The sequence below is a fragment of the Podarcis gaigeae genome (assembly GCF_964106915.1).
Source record: "Podarcis gaigeae genome assembly, chromosome: 2".
Lineage (NCBI taxonomy): Eukaryota > Metazoa > Chordata > Lepidosauria > Squamata > Lacertidae > Podarcis > Podarcis gaigeae.
In genome coordinates, this window is record NC_139679.1 from 106,275,026 (window position 1) to 106,296,675 (window position 21,650).

General features: G+C 47.8%; 1 protein-coding gene across 4 annotated transcripts in view; it reads right to left on the reverse strand.

Moving 5' to 3' along the window:
- Window positions 1–470: 470 nt before the first annotated feature.
- LOC310837445 (sodium- and chloride-dependent creatine transporter 1-like) overlaps window positions 471–21,650 on the reverse strand; it is a 30,312-nt gene continuing 9,132 nt past the window's right edge. For all 4 annotated transcript variants that reach the window (XM_083724054.1, XM_083724056.1, XM_083724055.1 and 1 more), the window contains exons 3-14: window positions 21,141–21,272; window positions 17,594–17,861; window positions 16,550–16,682; window positions 12,935–13,069; window positions 12,605–12,708; window positions 10,400–10,524; window positions 9,595–9,707; window positions 8,721–8,858; window positions 7,773–7,875; window positions 7,463–7,563; window positions 5,775–5,945; window positions 471–3,082 (exon numbers count right to left, since the gene is read on the reverse strand). In XM_083724054.1, the coding sequence (XP_083580180.1) occupies window positions 2,936–3,082; window positions 5,775–5,945; window positions 7,463–7,563; window positions 7,773–7,875; window positions 8,721–8,858; window positions 9,595–9,707; window positions 10,400–10,524; window positions 12,605–12,708; window positions 12,935–13,069; window positions 16,550–16,682; window positions 17,594–17,861; window positions 21,141–21,272 (1,670 nt within the window). In that variant the 3' untranslated portion in view covers window positions 471–2,935. The remainder of the gene's footprint in view (window positions 3,083–5,774; window positions 5,946–7,462; window positions 7,564–7,772; window positions 7,876–8,720; window positions 8,859–9,594; window positions 9,708–10,399; window positions 10,525–12,604; window positions 12,709–12,934; window positions 13,070–16,549; window positions 16,683–17,593; window positions 17,862–21,140; window positions 21,273–21,650) is intronic.

Genomic DNA, 21,650 nt, shown 5'->3' on the forward strand with positions numbered 1-21,650 from the left:
ACCTGGCAACCCTGCTCTGCGGCCTCCCATTTTTAATGTGCTTCTCCGCCCCCCAATCCCTTTACCCCCCGCTTTTTCACATGTATGCAATTGCCATAAGATTAGATAGCGATCACTGTCCTGTTAGTGATAGACCCCGTTGTCGCCATTATCAGCCAGCCATACCAGAGTCAGTGGTGGCTGGTGCCCCATTGGGACTCAAGGGGCAGGAGCCAGGGACCCCCAAGAGCAGGAGGATCCAGAGCCAATGGTGGGGAGAGCCGATGAATGCTAATTTTTACCCCATCCTCCCTGCTGAGATGTACAAGGGCAACATGGAGACTGAGGAGGGGAAGGAAGTGGACAGCGCCACCCCCTGGACTGGTGGCAGGCAAGGGGTGGCAGATTGTGGTTGGTGGGGGGCAGTGTCCCACTTGCCCAAATGGACTGGAGGCGAAGCAGCTTTGACAAAGATGCAATTGACACAGGCAGAATCTCTCCCATATTTATTGTCAGAGGTTGGATCTGTACCGCAATTGGGTAGGTGCAAAAACAAGAGAGAGGGGGGAAAAACCAAACCAAAATAACAGGGAGCTGAGAATTAGGATAGCATGGGGTGGTGGTAGTGATTACAGCTTGGTGTGCAGAGGAAAATGGGCTCAGCCCAATTTGGCACAAACACTCATATATTACAAATACATACAACGGGGAGGCGCAGCAGCATGGCTGGGCGCTAGAATGTGGAGGTGGAGTGGGGTGGAGAAGGGGCTGAGCACACCTGGGCAAGAAGCAGCAGCAGGATTGCTGCTGCAGCAGCTGTATGGCAGGGATAAATTCAGCCGGTGTAGCAACTACGGACGCTTCCAGACTGCCTCTGTTTTCAAGAGGGATTCAATGACATACCGGCAAATGAGGTCTTGCACACTGAATTCACTTCTCCAAAAGATCGGACTTTTTGCAGTAAGGAAAGTGACGGGGAAAATGCAATAGGAAATGTGGAGGGATAACACTTGCTCTTAGCTCCCTGCAAATAAATCAAGACGAATGCCCGGGTCATGCGGAAATGCCCTAAAAGTTGTGGTAGCTTCAAGACAAAACAAATCTATTTTGATTATGAGCTTTTTCATGGCCTCGATAAATGTGCTGGACTTTGAGGTGCCACCAGACACTTTGCTGGTTTTTGTCTTGTTTTTTCCCCCTGCAACAGACTAGCACTCCTCTAGAATTTATCATCGTGGTGGTTTCCATTGTGACACCTCCAGGTTGCATCTTTTGAATTTATGCTTGTCAGGCAGATGTTAAAGCTACAGAAATAAAACTGCCAACTCTATTAAGGTGTGTGTGTGTCTCTGTGTGTGAGAGTGATGTGCTGTTCCATAAGAGTTTTTTCCATGTTTGTTTGTGAAGGGGGAACAGGACAGCTGGTGATCTGCTTGTTCAAGACAACACCCACACACTCCATTTCTCTGGCACTCCCGTTCCCCTCTCTCTTATTAACTTGGGGAGGTTCCTTTTCCCTCTACAGTGAGAGAAAGTTTCGGGAGTTCTGTCCTCCAATTCCAGCTGGAGTGGCCTCAGTCACAGCCTACCCAAAAGCCATTGGTAAGAGCCAAAATGTTGATGACAGACATCTTTCTCCAGGGGGAGGAATGCGTGGGGAAGGCAGCAGAGTGCATAATGGTAGGGGCAAGAAATTAAAAGGGAACTGCTACATGATCAAGATCACATAAGTGCAACCAAAATTGTGGGAAGGGACATGATTTGTGGCAGGTGGACTGGGGAATAAGGTACAAAAGAGACTAGGCCACACAGAGTACTGGAAATGTGATGGTCTTTTTCTGCTTTCTCTTGCAGAGTCGGGGAAGGATTAGAACCTGAGAGACAGGATGCCATTAGTAGACCTTAACCAGGTAAGATCAGGCGGAGGATTGGGATATATGATGGGTGGAAAGAGTGGGCAAACAGCACTTGCCCCCGAGGATTAAAAGCACCCCACAGAAGGTTTAGAGTCCAGCAGTGCTGGGTGGGTTTGGGGGAAGAGACCTAGTGGAGCTGTACTGGGGATAGTAATGAAAGCTGGGATGGAGCCGGTCCCAGTTGCTCTGATGGCTGGGAATGGGGTGGTCCAGCCTATCTGGTACGAGGAAGTGAATGCCCTCCTTGCCTGAGGTTTGAATGCTAATACTGAAACTATTGGATGAGGTGATCTTGGAGGAGAGGAGGTTAGCCTTTGCGCCATGTGGAGGAAATGTGGAAGTTTGCATGTGCTGGGGTGGGTATGTGTGTGCATGGAGCCCTTGTCCCCTGCTGCTAGCAGCACCTCCGTCCTACCGATGTCAGACCAAGCCAACCTGATTTCACAGCTTTCCCATTAATGGTATGAAGGTACCTAAGGTACACAGCCAAATTGCAAGCAGGCAGGTATGGTGCCAGCAGTTGGCCGAGTCAGGCATTGGCTGAAGGACCCACACCAGCCCAGCCACACCGCCATGCACCGCTTGCCCCAATGGCCCCCCAGATGCATTTTAAGGGGGTGGGGGATAGGAGTGCTTTCGAATGAGAGCCAAGCTTGGCTCCCATCTGGAGTGGCCGCATGCCATTTGACCTAGAACGCAATGCCCCATCCCAAAGACCTGTGGCATTCATTGACTTCACAGATCTGCGGTCGGCCACCACACATGGGAGCCAGGATTAGCCCCTGCCCCCAAGCCCCACTGCAGCAGAGTCACGTCTAGGGCCCTGGTGGAAGGTGGCAAGTGAGGCCGCCGACAAAGCGGCGAAAAGCTCGCGGCAGCCACTGCCACCAGCCATCAGGGGTCTTTATTGACTTCTCGCACTGGGAGCCTCCTGACTATGCGAAGGGCTGAGTCTCCAATACTGCCAACTTTCCCTGCTACCCCCAAACAGCTGACCTTGGTGCCTGGTGTTATTGCTAGAGGAAGAGGGTACAAGAAAATCAAATCACAGTCTCAAAAAGCGTGGCCTTCTCCAGGGGGGCTGCAGTGAGACTGTCTGGCGGTGGCAGCAGTTTTGTCTCCGCTTCGGGTGTCATGTATTCCAGGTGGTGGTGGCCCCAGACGGGGGTGGTCAGCAATTGCCAGCGCTGGGGGAGAAACGAGGCAGGGGTGTCAACAAGCAACTCAAGGCACAAGCACGTCCGCTTGTTCACTATTTGTTTATTTACATAGAGCATTTTTTCCATCTCGCTTAAAAACTAGCACAGTCGGGGTCCTTACATCCGTTAGCCATCAGTACAACGGAGGGACTTTAAAGGAAAAGCCTAAAATGTTATCCTAGCGCAGAACCGTAGCTGGGTGATCTTGCGCCCCTGGCAGAACCGTCCAGATTGTGCCCCCCCCCCAGCCACAGACAAATTAGCTCTTCTTTCTGCCGCTTCTCCAACCCGCCTCCCTCCACCCATTCAATTCACCCTCTATTTAAAACCATTTATTATGAGACAATAATCAATATTTATATTTATGGACATATTTTGTGCATGCGTCCCATCCCCTGCCAGGGGCCCACCTCGCCACTCCCTAGCTGCGGCCCTCCCCTAGCGTACATTAAAACCAGCAACCAAGGCCAAATGAATGGTACACCAAAACCAACCAACCAACATCAATCTGATGGCATGTGAAGACTTTTTTTTTTAAATAAACAATCTGTCCAGGCATTTTCAGCATGGAGGGCAAACTGGTTTTAACAATAGTTTTTGGCTTTGCCGCTCTGCTGAGTTTTATTGCACCTGTCATGATTTCGTCCTGCGCTTTTTAACGTTTTCATGTAATTTTTTATACCTAGCATTTTGTTGCACCCTGTCCTCAATGGCTGAAGGATGGCCTAGAAATCTCTTCAACGCGCAAATCACACACAGCCCTTCTGAGGACTCAAAGGTAAAGGTACCCCTGACCGTTAGGTCTAGTTGTGGACGACTCGGGGGTTGTGGTGCTCATCTCACTTTACTGGCTGAGGGAGCTGCTGTTTGTCCGCAGACAGCTTCCAAGTCATGTGGCCAGCATGACTAAGCCACTTTTGGCGAACCAGAGCAGCGCATGGAAACGCCGTTTACCTTCCCGCCAGAGCAGTACCTATTTACCTACTTGCACTTTGGTGTGCTTTTGAACTGCTGGGTTGGCAGGAGCAGGGACCGAGCAACAGGAGCTCACTCCGTTGCGGGGATTCGAACCGCTGACCTTCTGATCGGCATGCCCTAGGCTTTGTGGTTTAGACCACAGCACCACCTGTAAATGGGAAGGTGTGTACACCTTTCCTAAAAAGTGGCAGAGAGTGAGCCAAGCGGGCATCCGTGGGGAGAGGGTTTCAAACATGGGGAGCCACAAAATTAAAAAGCCTGTTACTGAGGCCTCCTTCCCACCAGTGGGATGGGCCGCAGATTCAGTCTGCTTGGAAGTGTGAACAGCTTTGCGGGTGGCGTGAGAGTGTTGAGAGAAGTGGAAGTTCCTCCTGCTTCAATGGCAGAAAAGCCTCCCCCAAATCTTACGCTGTGGTTCTGAAGTGGAGAATGGGACTGAAGCCGAGGCATGGAAAACCCAAGATCCTTGAGAACCTTGGAACAGGATCTCCAATAAGCACAGAAGCCCATTTGGCACCTGCCTCTCCAAATCTATGCTTGCATCTTCTCTGTGCTTTTAAAGTCTTAGCACCACCGCAAGCTGCTTGGCCGGAAAGAGGGAAGTACTGTATAAATAACAGCTGCTTTAGCAACCGCAGAACCTGCTTCGGAGCTTTTATTTGGGTGACTGGAGATTACATCATACGGATGCTAGGCAGCTCCAAAAAGCCATTCTCCTCCCCAGGTCTAGCAGCATGGCTGGCTAGCAGCCTGCAATTCAGCGTAGCAGTCATGGCTGTGCCTGATAGCTGGCTGCACAGTGTGCAGAGGAGGCGTGCATGTCTCATTTGTAAAACAAGAGGGCCGGCCCCTCTCACAGCCACCTTCATCAGCAGAAGTATCCAGCTTGGCATCAAGTCTGTGCTGTGCAAATTCCTTAGAGCATCTCTAAGGTCACACTGCCTGGGACGTGGGTGGCGCTGTGGGTTAAACCACAGAGCCTAAGACTTGCCGAACAGAAGGTCGACAGTTTGAATCCCTGCGACAGGGTGAGCTCCCATTGCTCCTGCCAACCTAGCAGTTCGAAAGCACGTCAAAGTGCAAGTAGATAAATAGGTACCACTCTGGCGGGAAGGTAAACGGCGTTTCTGTGCGCTGCTCTGGTTCGCCAGAAGCGGCTTAGTCATGCTGGCCACATGACCCGGAAACTGTATGCAGGCTCCCTCAGCCCATAAAGCGAGATGAGCGCCGCAACCCCAGAGTCGGCCACGACTGGACCTAATGGTCAGGGGTCCCTTTACCTTTACCTTAAGGTCACACTGAATGATTGCAAGCTGCAACAAGGGAAAGATAACTATGCTGGAATAAGCACACACACCGTACACTTAAAGCACTCCTAAACCGCATGACTTCCCCCCAAAGATTCCTGGGAACCGTAGTTTATCACAGATCAACAGCTGCTGGCATCCTTAAACTACAGCTCCTATTATTCTTTTTGGGGAAAGCCATGACTGTCACAGTGCTGTAAATGTACGCCGTGTGGATGTGAGGACACCACTGCAGCCTCATAGCAACACCTAGACGGGTCTACAGCAAACTGCACCGTCGCCAGGAAGACCAAATGGGACACTTGGCAGGCCTCAGCTTGCCAGCAGAGCAAGGTGCCTGGCAACTCCATCCTAACAGGCTGGGACTGGCCAGAGGCGAGAGACTGATTACTCACCTGTTGGAAGGAGCCCTTGCTTCGCAGAAGCTTATAAGCGACCGTGCAGGGGATGCAGAGCATGGAGGAAAGGGCCAGAGCCCAGCCAATAGCCTCACCCCACCATGGGTAGATGTAGGTCTTGTTGTAAGTCAGTGGTTGGTAGTTCACCACATGGAACAGGAAGATGCCCTAGTGGTGAAGGAGGGAGGAGATACCAGAGATGATAATTATTATTTTTAGCCTTGGGTAGGGGGAATAGAGGTGGCAGCCAAAACCCAGTCCTAGTTCTCTTGTGCTAAACAAAACACCTTCTCAAAACGTGCTGCCATCTGCCTTATTGCAGGGCAGATTCGAGGGTAAACCCTACGTGGAACAAGTCTGCTCCTGCGGCTTGATGGAGGTAGAAACTGTCTCTCATGTCTTGTTACACTGCCATTTCTACAGGAATATACACTCGGTATTTATCACTCCTGTTATACAAAAATCTCCAAATGGGTCCGAACTTCAATGTCTAAAACTCCTAGTAGAGGACAAGGCTCTAGAGATCACACTAAGGGTGGCCAAATTATGTGTGACTGCCATAAAACTTAGGGAACAAGCTGTACTACCAAAATGATTAAGGTTTTAAATGAAAATTTTAGGTTATATTTTAGTGATCAAGATTTAATATATATTTTTAACTGCCGCTATATCTGAACTGTCTCTGTTATACCCAATTGCAATTCAATGTATTCCTGTTCTGTTTTATGATTTTCCTGATATTGTAAGTGAGCCGGAACTGGTCAGTGACCGTAATAATAAAATTCATTCATTCACACCTTCTCAAATATCAGTACACCTGGCTACAAGACTGAGGAGATCTCCTAGGAGATCTGTCAAAGATGCTTTAGTTGAAATTCCTGCGTTGCTAAATGATCCTTGTATGATTCTAACTACGGAGAATGGGATAACCCTGCAGTCTTGCCCCTGAAACAGGTTAGACAAATCCAGCATGAAGAAGAAGTGCAATCACATTTGAGTAAACTCGGACAGGTATTTTGCACAGTGCAGGGGAGAGACAATAACGACCAGTGTTCCTTAGTATGTGCTGTACTATTTAAATGTAGGCAAACTACAAGTTTCTTTCGGCTGGGAATGTGGTAATCTAAAAACACCACCGACACCACGCATACACCAGTACGGGACCGCTCAAATATAGTCGCAGCAGTCAAATATTTCGGCAGCAAGTCAAAACAAATGTGTGAAAAGCCAGGCTGATTTAGCCCATGTTTGAAACAGGGCCCTTCTCCAATAAAATAATAATAATAATAATAATAATAATAATAATAATAATAATAATAATAATAATTTATACCTATTTATACCCCGCCCATCTGGCTGGGTTTCTCTAGCCACCCTGGGCAGCTTCCAACATAATGCTAAAATACAATAACCTATTAAACATTAAAAGCTTCCCTAAACAGGGCTGCCTTCTTCTAAAAGTTTGGTAGTTGCTTTTCTCTTTGACATCTGGTGGGAGGGCGTTCCACAGGACGGGCGCCACTACCGAGAAGGCCCTCTGCCTGGTTCCCTGTAGCCTCACTTCTCGCAATGAGGGAACTGTCAGAAGGCCCTGGGCGCTGGACCTCAGTGTCCGGGCAGAACAGTGGGGGTGGAGATGCTCCTTCACGTATACAGGACCTTCTGCCCCACTGCTTTCAACTCACCACACACACCACTGGGGTGATGAGAGACCAGCACCACTTCATGTAGGGCAGCGGTCGGTAGCCAATCATACGGGCAACGTCGTCCATGAAGCGGTCAGCTCCTGCGCGGAAGAGCAAATCAGTTTTGGGCCTCGAGCCAGGCCGTCCCCTCCCGCACCAACCTGAAAAGGGCCCCATTCACAGCACCCAGATCTCCGGCAGCCTTGGGTGGGGAGAGCCAAAGCAAGAGTCAAGCAGAGGACTGTGCAGGGAGGGAAAGTGTTTGCTTTTCCTGAAATCTCCTTGCCCCTGTGTCTCCCTTGCCACTTACCATAGACCCAGGCAATCACCACACACTCCCAGAAGGCCTGCCACAGAAGGGTGATCCCGCTGGCCGAATAATTGTCAAACAGTTGAAAGACGTACATGCCGCCCTAGGGTCACATGGCACAGGAAAAGAACCGATTACCGAATACGCGCATTATCCGTGTTGCTTATTATTATTCCAAGTAGAGAAATTCCAGCCATGATGAGGAGTGGGGCTATGGAGACAGGGCCACGGGGACTTGTTTAGACAGTGTATCACACAGACACACATCACACACACACACAGAGACACGGGCCCCTCTCTGCAAACAGCATGTCCCAAGCACAGCCAAATGGGCAAGCCTTGAGCTTCTAGCTCCGGCCATCCAGGATGGGACTTGCCAAGGAACTGAAATGGTCCTGACCATTAATGGCTGGAACCTGAATCACGGATACTTCTTTCGACAGGTTGATCATGGGGACATGGGGAAGGTGACAATGCGGTAGTTACCCCATGTCAATGGAATTCCCCTCCCCTGGAACAGTAATTCTCAAACATGGGTCTCCCATTATTTGTTGGACTACAACTCCCATCATCCCTACCTAGCAGAACCAGTGGTCAGGGATGATGGGAGTCGTAGTCCAACAACAATGGGAGACCCATGTTTGAGAAACACTGTGGCCTGAAGGTTGGCTGGAGTCCTAGCCAGAGCATCTCTTGCATGCAGCATGATGGCTTTTCTCTTTGGGAAGACATAGGGAGGCTATGGCTCATGAAGCCATGGGTGCTGGTGGTGCGGAGAGGCATTTTAAACTGACTACACCTTCCGAGTAATTCTTATTACCCAGGAGTTTGGACTGTGCCCAGGAGCTTCTGGTGGCCCACCCAGAAAACGAGCCAGCCCCTCCCAGGCAAGCCCATGTAGCACTCACGTTTCGTATAGAAAGGGTTTCTCCCACACATTGGCCTCACCTGAGTCACCATGGAGAGGTCAATGATACAGCAGACAAGGCAGCAAATCGCAGCGGTGATCTCTCTGCGTGGCGAGCCTGCTGCTGGCTGCGGAAACAGGTCTAGGATGCCAGTGATGAAACCCTCCACTCCCACAAACTGGCAGGATGAAATAACATATGAGAGAGAGAGAGAGAGGGGGGGGGTAAACTTGGCACGAGGTGCTGGTCTACGCTCTGCTTAACACAGAGGTGTGGAACCTCAGGACTGAGGTCAAGCTGTGGCCCTCCAGGCCTCTCAACCTGGCCCCTGGGACTCTCTCTGGCCCTGCTTTGCGCTCTGCACACGCCCTGTGCCCCCTCAGCAGTGCAAACACATGAGCTCCATTTGCATTCAGGTGAACTGGCAAGTTCTGGTTCAGTCTCTTTTACTTGCCCTGTGGGCACAGCATTACGCTCCCATTTCCATCATGCCATTGTAACCTTCTTCTTATCATGGCATGCTCTTCCTCCCTCCTTTCCTTCCCCCCTCCCTCCCGGCTGCCAACTTCTTAAACACCTCCTCCTCCCATGCTTCCAACAGCACCACCTTCCCGTCTGCGGCCGTGTTAGCAAACCCGTAGCACAAACGCCGCCCACTGATTTCTGCAAGTAAAAGAAGCCGCTTTCCCTCTACGCCAGCCTTTCTCAACCTGTGGGTCCCCAGGTGTCGTTGGACTACAACTCCCATCACCCCTAGCTAGCAAGGCCAGAGCTCAGGGATGGTGGGAGTTGTAGTCCAACAACATCTGGGGACCCACAGGTTGAGAACCGCTGCTCTACGCCATTTCTGCATCGTGCCTCCCCCCGCAATGTGCTCTGCTCAATAAAAAACACGCTCCCCATGAGTGGCTTACCTGGCTGTCCAGCCCCAGGACCAGAAGCATGAAGAAAAAAAGTGTCGCCCAGAGAGGGGAGAGTGGCATGAGCGTCACAGCTTTGGGGTAGGCAATGAAGGCCAGGCCTGGACCTGCAAGAGACAAAGTGAGTTAAGAGGGGTGTCGGCTGCAGCGATAGCCACCAGCTTGGGGACTGAACGGATTCAGGAAGGACGAGGCTACTCATGTCTACTAGCCGCACCTGTGGCTCTGTTCTACCTCCACTGCCACAAGCATTATGCCTCTGAATACTGGGAAGCACAGGTGAGCAGGGTGATGCTGCGCTCATGTCCAGCTTGCAGGCTTCCTATAGGACGCTGCATGAAGGTGGGCCATTGGCCACATCTAACAGGCTCTTCTTACATTCTCCCAAAATTCTAAGAAGTTACCTAAGCTTAGCATGCAAGAACACACCATTGGCCAGGCCGGTCCTGTTCTTCCCACTCTGATTGGCTGCAGTTCTTCGTGGTCTAGTCAAGGTTCTCTCCTGTGCTGCTGGTTGAGGTTCTTTTAAATGGAGATGCCATTGAGCCTTGAGGGACACACGGGAGCTGCCTTCTTCTAAATCAGACCAAAGCTCCATCTAGTTCAGTGCTGTTTACGCTGGCTGGCAGAGGCTCTCCAGGGCTTCAGACAAGAGCTATTTCCTGGCGCTACCTGGAGGTGCCTCCCAGCTATTTTGCACCCACGCTCCACACCCTGAAGAACCTGCCTTTTCATAGGGAAAGGGGGGAATGGACTGATGAGGTGGGAATCGGAGGAAATCCCCACAGCTGGCGCTCACCTGACTCTGCCACCTGGGAGATGTCCACGCCCTGCTCCGATGCCATGAAGCCCAGGACGGAAAACACCACAAAGCCAGCAAAGAAGCTGGTTGAGCTGTTGATCACAGCCAAGACGTAGGCGTCCCTGTAGGGAGGATCAGGCAAGTCAATAGCCACAAGCCCACCCTCCTCTCGGACCCAGTGCCATCTCAGTTCACCTCCCTTACAAGAGGCTACAATGCTTGTACCATGTTAGAGGTGCCCAGGACACCAGCCTGCCTGGAAATCACCCTTCCTTCCCTCTAATAAACCCAGTTGCCCCCTGCGAGGACAGAAAGACACTCTGCACATGTTCCAATGTACTCTTGTCACATGTTCTGGGACTGAATCTCACCACTAAGTATAGGTTGAGGGGTTCAAATTAAACCAGAGTTGGCTAGCATTAGATGGCAAAGGGTTCTTTTTTTGGGGGGGGACACTCCAGCATGGGTAAGATTTTGCATCGCAGATGGCAGCAAGCAGCTGCATTAAACAGTGCACAATATAGGCACTATCCAATCTTCTGCTGGAAGGAAACTCCCTCCTGAAGCTCAGCTGTACTGTGCTAAACTCTGGCTGCTGTCACCATGAAGTTAGAATAATAGAATTGTAGAGCTCTAAGGGACCCCTGAGGGTCATCTAGTCCAACCCCCTGCATAAAGGGCATCTTAGGACAGTGGTGGTGCATCAAAGGCTTCTAGGTATGTGGGGTAGAAGCTTTTGCCGCACTCCACCCCCATATTAACTCCCCAACTCCACACACTCCCTTGAATGTTGCATTCGAGACAAATTGTGTCTCCATTTAAATTTATTAATTTCCTTATTTTATCCAGATTTCCAAATTTGTATGATGTCATAGAGCAGGACTTGGCAACCTGTTTGATCTTTAGGGACACATGCAAACAGTGGCTCGATGGTTTGTTTCCTGCCATTTCCTGCTTCCTGGTAGCTGACGTTGCCAGGGTTTAGTGTGTGTGTGTGTGTGTGTGTGTGTAGCTTTCACCTGCATCAGCAGCAAATTAATTGGTGGCAACCATGGAGGTAACTAGCAGACCACACATGACATGAAAAACCATATTGGCATCTGGCGCCTGGTACTACGATCTGCAAAATGGAACACGACCAGTTTTATTGTGGCCTGATGATTATCAACAGAGGGAGGGAGGCTTTTTCACTTGCGGCATCCATGCTGCAGAATGCCCTCCCTGCTGAAATGTGAGGGGCCCTATCAGTGTTGGTATTCCGCCAGCTCCTGAAGGCACACCTTTCAGGCGAGCTCTCCCCTGAGCTGAACTAGTGATTTTAATGGAATCGTTTTTTGAGTATTCTCGCTATGTATTAAAGTTGTAAGCTGCTTAGAAGACATTTTGGCACATTAAGTAGTATATAAATTAATAATACTGATGACAAGGGTGAGGGTGGCGTCTAGCCCATGGGTTCGCACAACATAGAGAAAACAGAGAAGTTTCATGGAAGGAAATATGCATATCTGTGCATACTCTACACTTAAAGAACAAACAAACAGCAACCCAGACTTCTATGCTAAATGCAACCTAAAATCTGCACCAAGAAAAGCTGAATTCTGTGACCAACATAAATGATCAAATCAAGCACATTTGCAGACATTTTCGCCTTGCATAATTCATTCATCTTCTGCCAGTCATAAAAATGCTACTGTATTTACCCCCCAACTCAGTACACACTGCGAACACACACACACAGTTTCTGATGTTTTACCAAGCAATGTTCACATAATTTCAGCCCTGTATTTGTCGCCTTAGCTGTAAACTTGCTTTTAAAAAGGAGGGAGAGAGGGAATGGAGATGGTCAGGCTGCTGAATTCTCTGTACAGCACCAAATTCTGTACTTGTGCAGAATAGCAAAACACAGAAAAGGGGAAGCAATAAATGTGTTGGAAGATGACATGCACATTGCGGAATGGGGTGTGGCTGGGGACAAGGAGAGAGGTGAGGACCTAGTGGGTGCAGGGTATAGATGCCACAAGAAGCCCTAGTAGCATTTTCAAGGCTTTTATTCAAGACCACAGGGGCTGGAAACAAACTCTTGTTTAAATAAAAGCAGTGTCTCCATCAGGATTCAAACAAAGCCAGCAGATTCCACACTTGGGGACTGAAAGCCATGCAGATCTCTTTTTAAGACTACCCGTATGTGGTGTGGGGCCTCACCTGTAGCAGTTGTTGTGGAAGCGGTTGTAGCTGCCAAGTGCGGTCAGGGCTCCCAGCCCGATAGCATATGAGAAGAAGATCTGGGTACCAGCATCAATCCATACCTGGGGTGAGGGGAACAGCTGTGGTATAAACCCCACCAAGTGTGGGGCAGAACTCTTGCTTGCATGACCAGGCCTGGCCTGGCCAGAGGGCAAAGGCGCAGTTAGATGTAAAGGCCTGCCTCCCTGCACACAGATATTGGCTACAGCCTCCGTTTCCCCAGCTGCTTCCCTGTTTGAAACCTTCCACATCCCCTTCTCTCGGTGAATGTGCCATCCTAGTTCTTACCTGAGCGACAGCAAGCTTGGTCCAGTCCGGTTTCAGGTAGTAGATGATGCCATCTAGCGCACCGGGCAGTGTCACGCCATGCAAGAGCAGCAAGATGAGAACCACGTAGGGGAAGAGTGCAGTGAAATAGACCACCTGCCAAGCAAGAATCTTATTATTATTATTATTTAAAAAATTATTAGATTTTCCACAATTATAACAAAAACCACAAAACAGAATGAAACACAAAAACAGAAAGAAAAATACACCAATGAACGAAAAAAGGAACAATAAACAGATAAACAATAACAACAAACTTAATTCTTTACAAATCCAACCCTTTAAACATCTTGGTTGACTTCCTCTAGTCCCTCCCTTCTGAGTTTCCTTGTAGTTGAAAGTAACAGCTTTCCAATATCTTTATTAAACTAAAACAATTTCCAATTATAATCCATCTTATTCTCTTTTCTTAATATTCTAAATCCCATTTATTTAATTATAACTTAGTTTAATCCTAGGCCTATTTGTTTCTTTCAAGTCATTTATAATTTTTTATATTGCAATATTTATTCAAATAGTCCTTAAATTTCCTCAAGCAAGGATATTTTTAGGACATCGCCAGCACCCATGGGTGCTGAGTGGCTGCATTCAGATTGGTGGGTTGCAAGGTGTGGATGCCTGGTCTGTAGGAGGAAGGGATGGGGCTCATGTTAAAAAATGTGTCTTTTTTACTGGGAAATGATATATAATGAAATGAAAAGGATGTTTAAAATAACGTTGGGGGGACGGGACCCAGAAGCCTTTCTTCTGCGAATTATAGGGATAAAAGGTAAAGGGACCCCTGACCATTAGGTCCAGTCGTGGCCGACTCTGGAGTTGCGGCGCTCCTCTCGCTTTATTGGCTGAGGGAGCTGGCGTACAGCTTCCGGGTCATGTGGCCAGCATGACTAAGCCGCTTCTGGCGAACCAGAGCAGCGCACGGAAACGCCGTTTACCTTCCTGCCGGAGTGGTACCTATTTATCTACTTTGACGTGCTTTCGAACTGCTAGAACTACCTAAATTGGATAGAAATTTATTTATGTGCTCGACTACAGCGGCAAGAATGTTATTTGCCCCAAAATGGAAAGAAGAAGAAGTCCCAGCAAAGGAAGAATGGATACAAAAACTTATGGGATATGCTGAAATGGCGAAACTTACCGGAAGAACAAGAAATCAAGAGAACAAAACTCTTTTTTAAATAAAAGAATGGAAATGGTTTATTGAATATTTACAAATAAGTTGTAAACAGATAAAAGCACTGGCAGGATTATTGTAACAACCTGCAGCTATGTAAGAGTATATAAATAAAGAAGATAACTAAATGAGCAAGTTAAATTTATTATCTTCTGCATATCCATATTAACTTAAGGAACCGCAGAAAGAGGGGGAAGGAAGTCAAGTTTTAAAATGTCAAAATGAATGTAAAATCAGTGAAATGTATATATTTGAAAAGTATAAGTACTTTACTTATTTTTTAAAATGTGTCTTTTTGGCTCAGAGACACACTAGGAAATTATTTGTTGGGCACCACAAAGATGCGCATTTCACAGAAGAAACACTTGTGATGTTCAGAACGCCCATCCCAAAAGGCAACACACACACACACACACACACCCAAAGGAGAAATTAGGGCAACTCTGGTGTCACCTGATACAAGAGCACTGGCCGAATAACCTCTCACTCCCATCCACATAAAGAATTAACGCCAGATGTGATAGGACGCCAGTTGCATTTGCTTGTATTTAACGGCGATTATGGTATTTTCTTACCACTGCTTACGCAACGTTTTTTCCATTCACCACAGCAATTGTATAATGACAGTTACTAGCTGACGTTGTGTGTGGCTGGGTGGGGGTTGGCCTTCCAGCAAACACCAGCGGTGGAACCACCGTCAGAAAATTATTACAGGTCCGAGTGCTACATCGGAAGAAGGAAGTGACAGCATGTTCTCAGATTCTATCTTCACTGGGAGTTTTTTTTCTTACAGTTTCTGAACTACAAACAACAAATTTCAGCATTAAGATGCCAATGGATCCGTCAATAGTGACCGTAATGCGCTCCCTGTGTGTTATTATTGCCAATATACACTTGTTCTCAGTGGAGCAGTTAACATAATTTTAGGCTTTAGGCTTATTATGGGTTAGGGAGAGGAAGGGTGCTATTTAAGAGGTGGGAGAACCCTTTTCAGCTTGAGGTCCACATGGCCTCATGGGGAACCTTTAGGGGGCCACATGCCAGTGGTGGGTGGAGGCAGAGGGAATAGTGGGCGGGGCAACAGCTGCATATATGCCGGGCTACATGGCAGCCCCACAAAAGTCAGACACACCCATCTCTCCATCCATCAAACAAGAGGCATTTTCGTCATATTATTGCTTAATATGGAGGAATGGTAGTTGAAATTATTGGAGACAAAGCTGATAGGTTTTGGTTATAGAAAAGCTATTGCTCAAATTCATAAATAGTTAGAGAAGCGCTTTTGGACTTTTTTGTGTAAAAGGAAAATGGATTAGTCTGAGACATTTGGCTGGGAAAATAGGGAAAATATTGTCTAACAGAAAGTAGAATTGCTGGATGTCATTCTAGAGTGGATATTTTGAATAATTTCTTTTTTCCCCCAATTTTTTTTATTGGTTTTCCAAATTTATAGCAAACATAAAAGAAACACATTACAATGTAAAAAAGACAAACAAACAAACATTTATCCTAGCTATTATGATCCCACTGTTGATTTCATTGTTAGATGACTTCCTCAAATCCTCCTAGCTGAATTTCCATGTAACTCATTGTAGCACTTTTCCAATACTATTTTCAAATAAAATTAACTTAGTCAATTAACAACTTTCTTTCTTTTCATTTTCACTTCTATCCATAGTGTTATGCAATTTAACATATTTAATTCCTAAGCGAATTTGGTATTTACAAATAGTTCTACTTATGTTATCGTAGAATATTTAACTAAATACTCCTTAAATTTCTTCCATTCTTCTTGGTACTCCTCCTCTTTCTGTTCGCGGATTCTTCCAGCCAGGTCAGCCAGCTCCAAAAAGTATTTTGAATAATTTATTTTATGTAACTGATAGGTGGAAAATTGGAAGTCTTTCCCTCTTTTTCTCCCTTTTATTTTTTTTGGTTTTCCTTTGGTGTTTTATTTTCTCTTTCTCTGTTTTTATATACATTACTTTCTTTTAACTTATTGTAGAATGAAAAAACTGTAATGAAATCTTGTTTTTAAAAACCCTCAAAGAGGCATTAGCACTATTCAAGGGCATAATCCAGGCAGCCAAATGCACTCACAGAGGGCAGACTGCATGGCTGGTGAGTCTTGATGGTCAGATTGAGATGCCTGGATGGGCACATTCAGCCCCCCCAGGTGCCTGAGGCTCGCCACCTGAGGCTGCTTTAGGTGGTATTGTGTATTGTTTACTTTAAAATGTGTTATGGCAGCCCTGCTACATTTGGGGGGCTGTCCTGATGTGCATAGTCCTGAGCATCTACCCTAAAGTCCTGCCCTGATGCCATAACCAACTTTGTTATACTTCCTCATAAGCGTCCCCCACAGTAACATGGACATACACTTTTAAAGGAAGACCCGTTACCTTCCCAGTTGACTTGACCCCCTTCCAGATGCAGAAATAGACAATGACCCAAGTCGTGAGCAGGCAGAGGATCAGCTGCCAGCTGAGCTCTCCCGGTTCAGCCAGATCCCCCGAAATCCGCAGCACCTTGTTCCTAAGAGGTGGGTGAGGAAGTGGAGAGGGAAATTAGCAGGGGCCGCAGCTTGAGCATGAGGAGGACGAGAAGAAAAACCATTTGCCCCTGTCCTTATCTAGTGCTGACTCTACCATTAGGCATTGCTTAATACTTTGGCCACCTCATGAGAAGAGAAGACTCCCTAGAAAAGAACCTGATATTGGGAAAGATGGAGGGCACAAGGAGAAGGGGACGATAGAGGACAAGATGGTTGGACAGTGTTCTCGAAGCTACCAACACAAGTCTGAACAAACTGCGGGAGGCAGTGGAAGACAGAAGTGCCTGGCGTGCTCTGGTCCATGGGGTCACGAAGAGCCAGACACAACTAAACGACTATTCAAAATATTAAGTGAGTTATAAACAATTTAAACAACTAACCAACTAAATGAAGCACCTCACTTCAGATGACAGATTCCGGGTACCATTAAAAGGCAGCAAATAGTCAATAATTTTTGTAAATATAATTGATATAATATTTAAAAAAGGGCCCCCACAATGGGTGTCTTCTTTGTGTGGTTTTTAAATTTATCCGCTGTTATTTTCTGGGCTATTTTTAAAGCTTTTTTTCATTATATTTTGTACATCACCTTGAAATGTGTGCTGAAGGTGATGAATAAACAATATTAGTAAATAATCAATGTATATGAATCATATACTGTCTTTTTTTATCACCCTGGAAAGCACTCTTTGAATTTTCCGCCTCAGGCGCCAAAATGTGTAGGACCCCCTTCTTGTCTGAACCATTCCTCTCCCTCTCTTTCCGGTCTCCCCTCATTCCTCCCCACCTGACCCTGTGAATTCAGGAACCTTTCCTGCAGGCCCCACACCGCTCTGCCCCCCCCAAGAGACTGACATCCAGGTATCCCTTTAGGGAACTAGCACCCACTCACTCCCAGAACTCTATGATGGGCGAACGCTGGTCAGCCAAGTTGCTGCAGTTTCTGGCAGTGCTGCTGTTGGTGGTGGTGGTGCCGTTGTTGTCGCAGCCGCCCAGGCCAAAGAGCTCCGTGCACTGGGGGGTGTTCCAGGAGTGGCCGCAGGTGGCCCAGGGCAGGGTTTCCGTCAGCGAGTGCACCAGGTAGAAAAGGCCCCAGACGAGGATCATGATGTAGTAAGAGTTGCAGAAGAAAACAATGACCATAGAGGCCAGGCCCAGGCCTAGGGAGAAACGAGATGGTCAGAGGCTGGCTCAGGGGAAAGCGGAGGAGGCATGCGGTTCTTCCTGAGGGAAGGGCAGCATGTTCAATTCCCACCAAGGCCTGGCTTGGGCATGCAGTGAGAATGAAGTGGTAGAGTCCCAGCCTGGTAGAGCAGAATGTACCACTTTACCTTCCAGGTGAGAGATCATATCTTGAATGCTCCCTTACGTGAAAGGAAAGGGAAGACCTCCCTGCAAATAGAAAATAAGCACTGTTTTCCATCTCCTGGTTTTTTGTTTTTTTAAAAAAACAACAAGGAAGTGGGGTGGCCCCTCGCTGGCAGCCTGAGATCCATTGGAAGCTGCCTTGCCCCAAATTCAGATCGTTGGTCCATCTACCTCAGTACTGTCCACACTGACTGGCAGCAGCTCTCCAAAATTTCAAGCAGGCCACATCCCCAGGTATCAGACTTGGATACGTCAGGGATTAAACCTGGCACCTTTTGGGTGCCACTGAGCTACAGTCCGTTCTGGCACTTCCAACACCCACAACCTCACTGCTACATGCGAAGACTAGGCCTAAGCCCTGCCCAACTCCACCTTCTTCTTCCATGACAACTTTCTGTCTGAGCTGCATAGCTGATAGGGAAGGCGGCTTGGACTCTACTAGGGGAGCAGAGATCTGTGCCAGGGAAATCTAGATTCTGCACCATGGGAAACTCAGCTGTATAGCCTACATGTTGTTGCTGCTGTTATTCATTGCCTGCCCTTCGCGCTAAGGTCCCAGGGTGTTACTACAATTAAAACACAACTTTTAAAAACAGTTTAAAGCAACTTTCTGTCGCTCACAGAAATAAGGTGGGTCCCGAAAATAAATTATCTCTGTTGAATGGTCTCTTTAAATTTGAAGGTTCATTATTGTTCCACAAGATGTGTATTTCTTTAAGGGCCACAGCAAATAACTTGACCCGGTTTTACAGCTGTGAAGCAGTATAGAAGGTGCTGTTAAATTATGTTAATTAAGCTGTTGGGTATTAGTATATACAGAGCAGCACCTAGCTCTCTCAGTACCCTGGTGGTTGGGTCATGCTTATTGATATAATTAATGTAAAAGGAGTTTTTGTTTTTGTTATTAAAACCTAGCTAAAGTTACTTTGCGTTTCTTGAATATGTGGCCTCCCCAGCAAGCTTTCTGCAGTGCAACTAATCTGCAAATAGCCAACAATTTCATGTGTCAAAAGCCAGGAAAAAGAGGTGTGTCTTCATATACAAACGAAGGATCCATTTACCTTATCTGCACACTTTATTCTGCAAGGCAAGGGGGAGGCCAAGACTCCGTCAAAGCCCCGGCTCCTCATTCAGCCCCCAGTCCAAATTCTGAGCTATCACAAGAGACATGGCCCACACGCTTTCAAGCTTCCTGGCACCACGTCCTGAAATAACCTTAAGGGCTTTAAAACTTGCTCTGAATTCTTCCAATACATTATTCAACGTGTTGGCAGAATCCTCACAGCCCTGCGGTAGCCCCACGTTACCCTGACTGCTAATGTACGTAGAGGGCTGGATATGAGGCATTTCAGGCCATACGTCAAAACGCATTTACTGATTGCACAGCCGTTGCTGCCAGCCCTTTCGCCTCATCTGCCATGTCCGTCTCCTGCCCTCCCGCCTTATCTATATGCCTGCGAAGCTGCCTCGCTTGCTGGTGTAGGCCCAGCTCTGTAGGCCCAGTCTGGATAGTTAGCCTTGGTGAAGACTTGACGTTTTCATCCCCCCAAAAGTTTTTGATTGAGTTTCCACTGAAATGAGGCTGCATTTTAATGTTTTAATCTTGTTTTTTAAGCTGTATTTCAATCAATTGTTTTTATATTTGGTGTTAGCCACCTGAGCCCAGTCTTGGCTGGGGAGGGCGGGGTATAAATAAAACATAATAATAATAATAATAATAATAATAATAACAACAACAACAACAACAACAACAACAACAACAACAACAACAACAACAATAATGCACAATGCAACGTTGGAGGGGTGAGGAATCGTTGGTGGCTAGTATTGAGAAGTGACAAAATTGGTGGTAGCGAAAGGGGATTCTCCACTCACAGGCAGACTCAGTCCTGTGTCTACATGCGCAGCCCCCACGCTCTCTATTAACTCAAAGGGAGTCCGTGTCCTCATCCTCCAAGCAGTTGCTTAGTAAAGGGCCTCGGGGAGCCCTCTCTGCTGCTCCTTTTCAGGGCTGTGTTAGTTCTTCCACAGCAAGGACGGAGGTAGTCTGGTTGCACTCCAGCCCCCATCAGCCCCAGCCAGCCACCGGCCCATGTTCAGAGTTGGAGGGAGGTGCAGTGCAACATTTGGAGCGCCACTGATGTTTCCTCATCCTTGGCCTGTCGAAATGGTTGCCAGGCCTTCCAGGGAGGAGTTTCCACATTGAACCAAAGAGCCCCCAGCCCCAGCCAGTCATCCACCATGGAATCCCCATGCAGATTTGGGGTCTTCTTCCCTGAAGGGCAAGCCTTGTTTGAGCTGCTCAGCAGGGCTCAAATGATGTACAGGAAGGCTTGCTGAAATCCACACTTCACAGACTCCCCCTGCAAACTGTAACTGCCTCATAACCTTTGAAAGACAGAAGCTTGTCTGGGAGTCTTGTTATAAACTCAAAAAAGCAGATGGTCCCTGCTGGAGTCCCCCGGCCAGCTTAGCCCTCTAAGGCCCGAGGCAAGTGTTCCCAATTGCGCCCCACAGTCTGCATGGGCCTGGCTGAGGGGTGGGCAGCCACAAAAGGGGGCAGCCTTCCACCCAGCCCCTATATAATTCAAGCCATGCCCCAGATTACATGAGAGCACATTCTTAGAGCCCTTGACGTTTTCCTAAATCTGAATGTCTTTTTGGGGAGGGGGTAAGTTGGTCAGGAAGGATGACATTATTTCAAGCAAACATGTCTATTGTTACTGAACCCCTAATACGCCTCTATGTCACGCTGGGGACCCTCAGAAGTGGAAAAACCTCTGCTCTGCTAGGAGACTCTCTTGAGCTACCTAAGGCCAGTGTTGGGCCCCTGCAGAGGCCACACCACTTTAAGGGGCCCCATTGCTCCCCATGGGCTCTCTCCCTCTGCAGGGCTGTATGGATTGGGCCCAGAAGCAAGGAGGTAGGCACACTGCAGGTATCTCTTGGGCCTAGTGCACTCAAAAGCCTGAAGCCGGCCCTGAGAATATGCCTTTTCCCTGGCAGCAACTCCTAAGTGGCTCCTAAGCATAGCCTGCTTATTATGCGGTTCACATTCCAAGACTTTTTACCTTTGAAGAGTGGGGCGATGTTCCAGGCAGAGATCCCACCTTGCTTCATAAACTGCCCAAGGGCCACCTCCAGGAAGAAGACGGGGATCCCCCCGACAAAGACGATTAGTAGATACGGAATCAGGAACACACCTGTGCAGAAATCGGGAGTCAGCCCTGTCGCTGTTAGAAGCACTGCGGAGGGGTATGAGAGACGGGGCCTTTTTGGTGGTGACCCCTTAAAACTCTGGAAACCCCTCCCAGGACAGTTCTGTCATCCTCACTCTCTTTTTGTGTGTGTTTGATGTCTGCTTAGAGGACTATACTCCTATCCCCACTTATCTAGGAGTAAGCCTCCTTCCGAGTAGCCATGGTTAGTCTTCTGCTCTGTTTTGAATCTTTCGCTCTGTGCTGCTGTCATCTTAATTGCACATAAACTGTGCCATTCCCCCACCCCCACCCCCGCTTTTAAATCATCTCATTGTTAAGATATTTTTAGAGGCTTTATTTTTGGTGAGCTGGTTTGAGTAT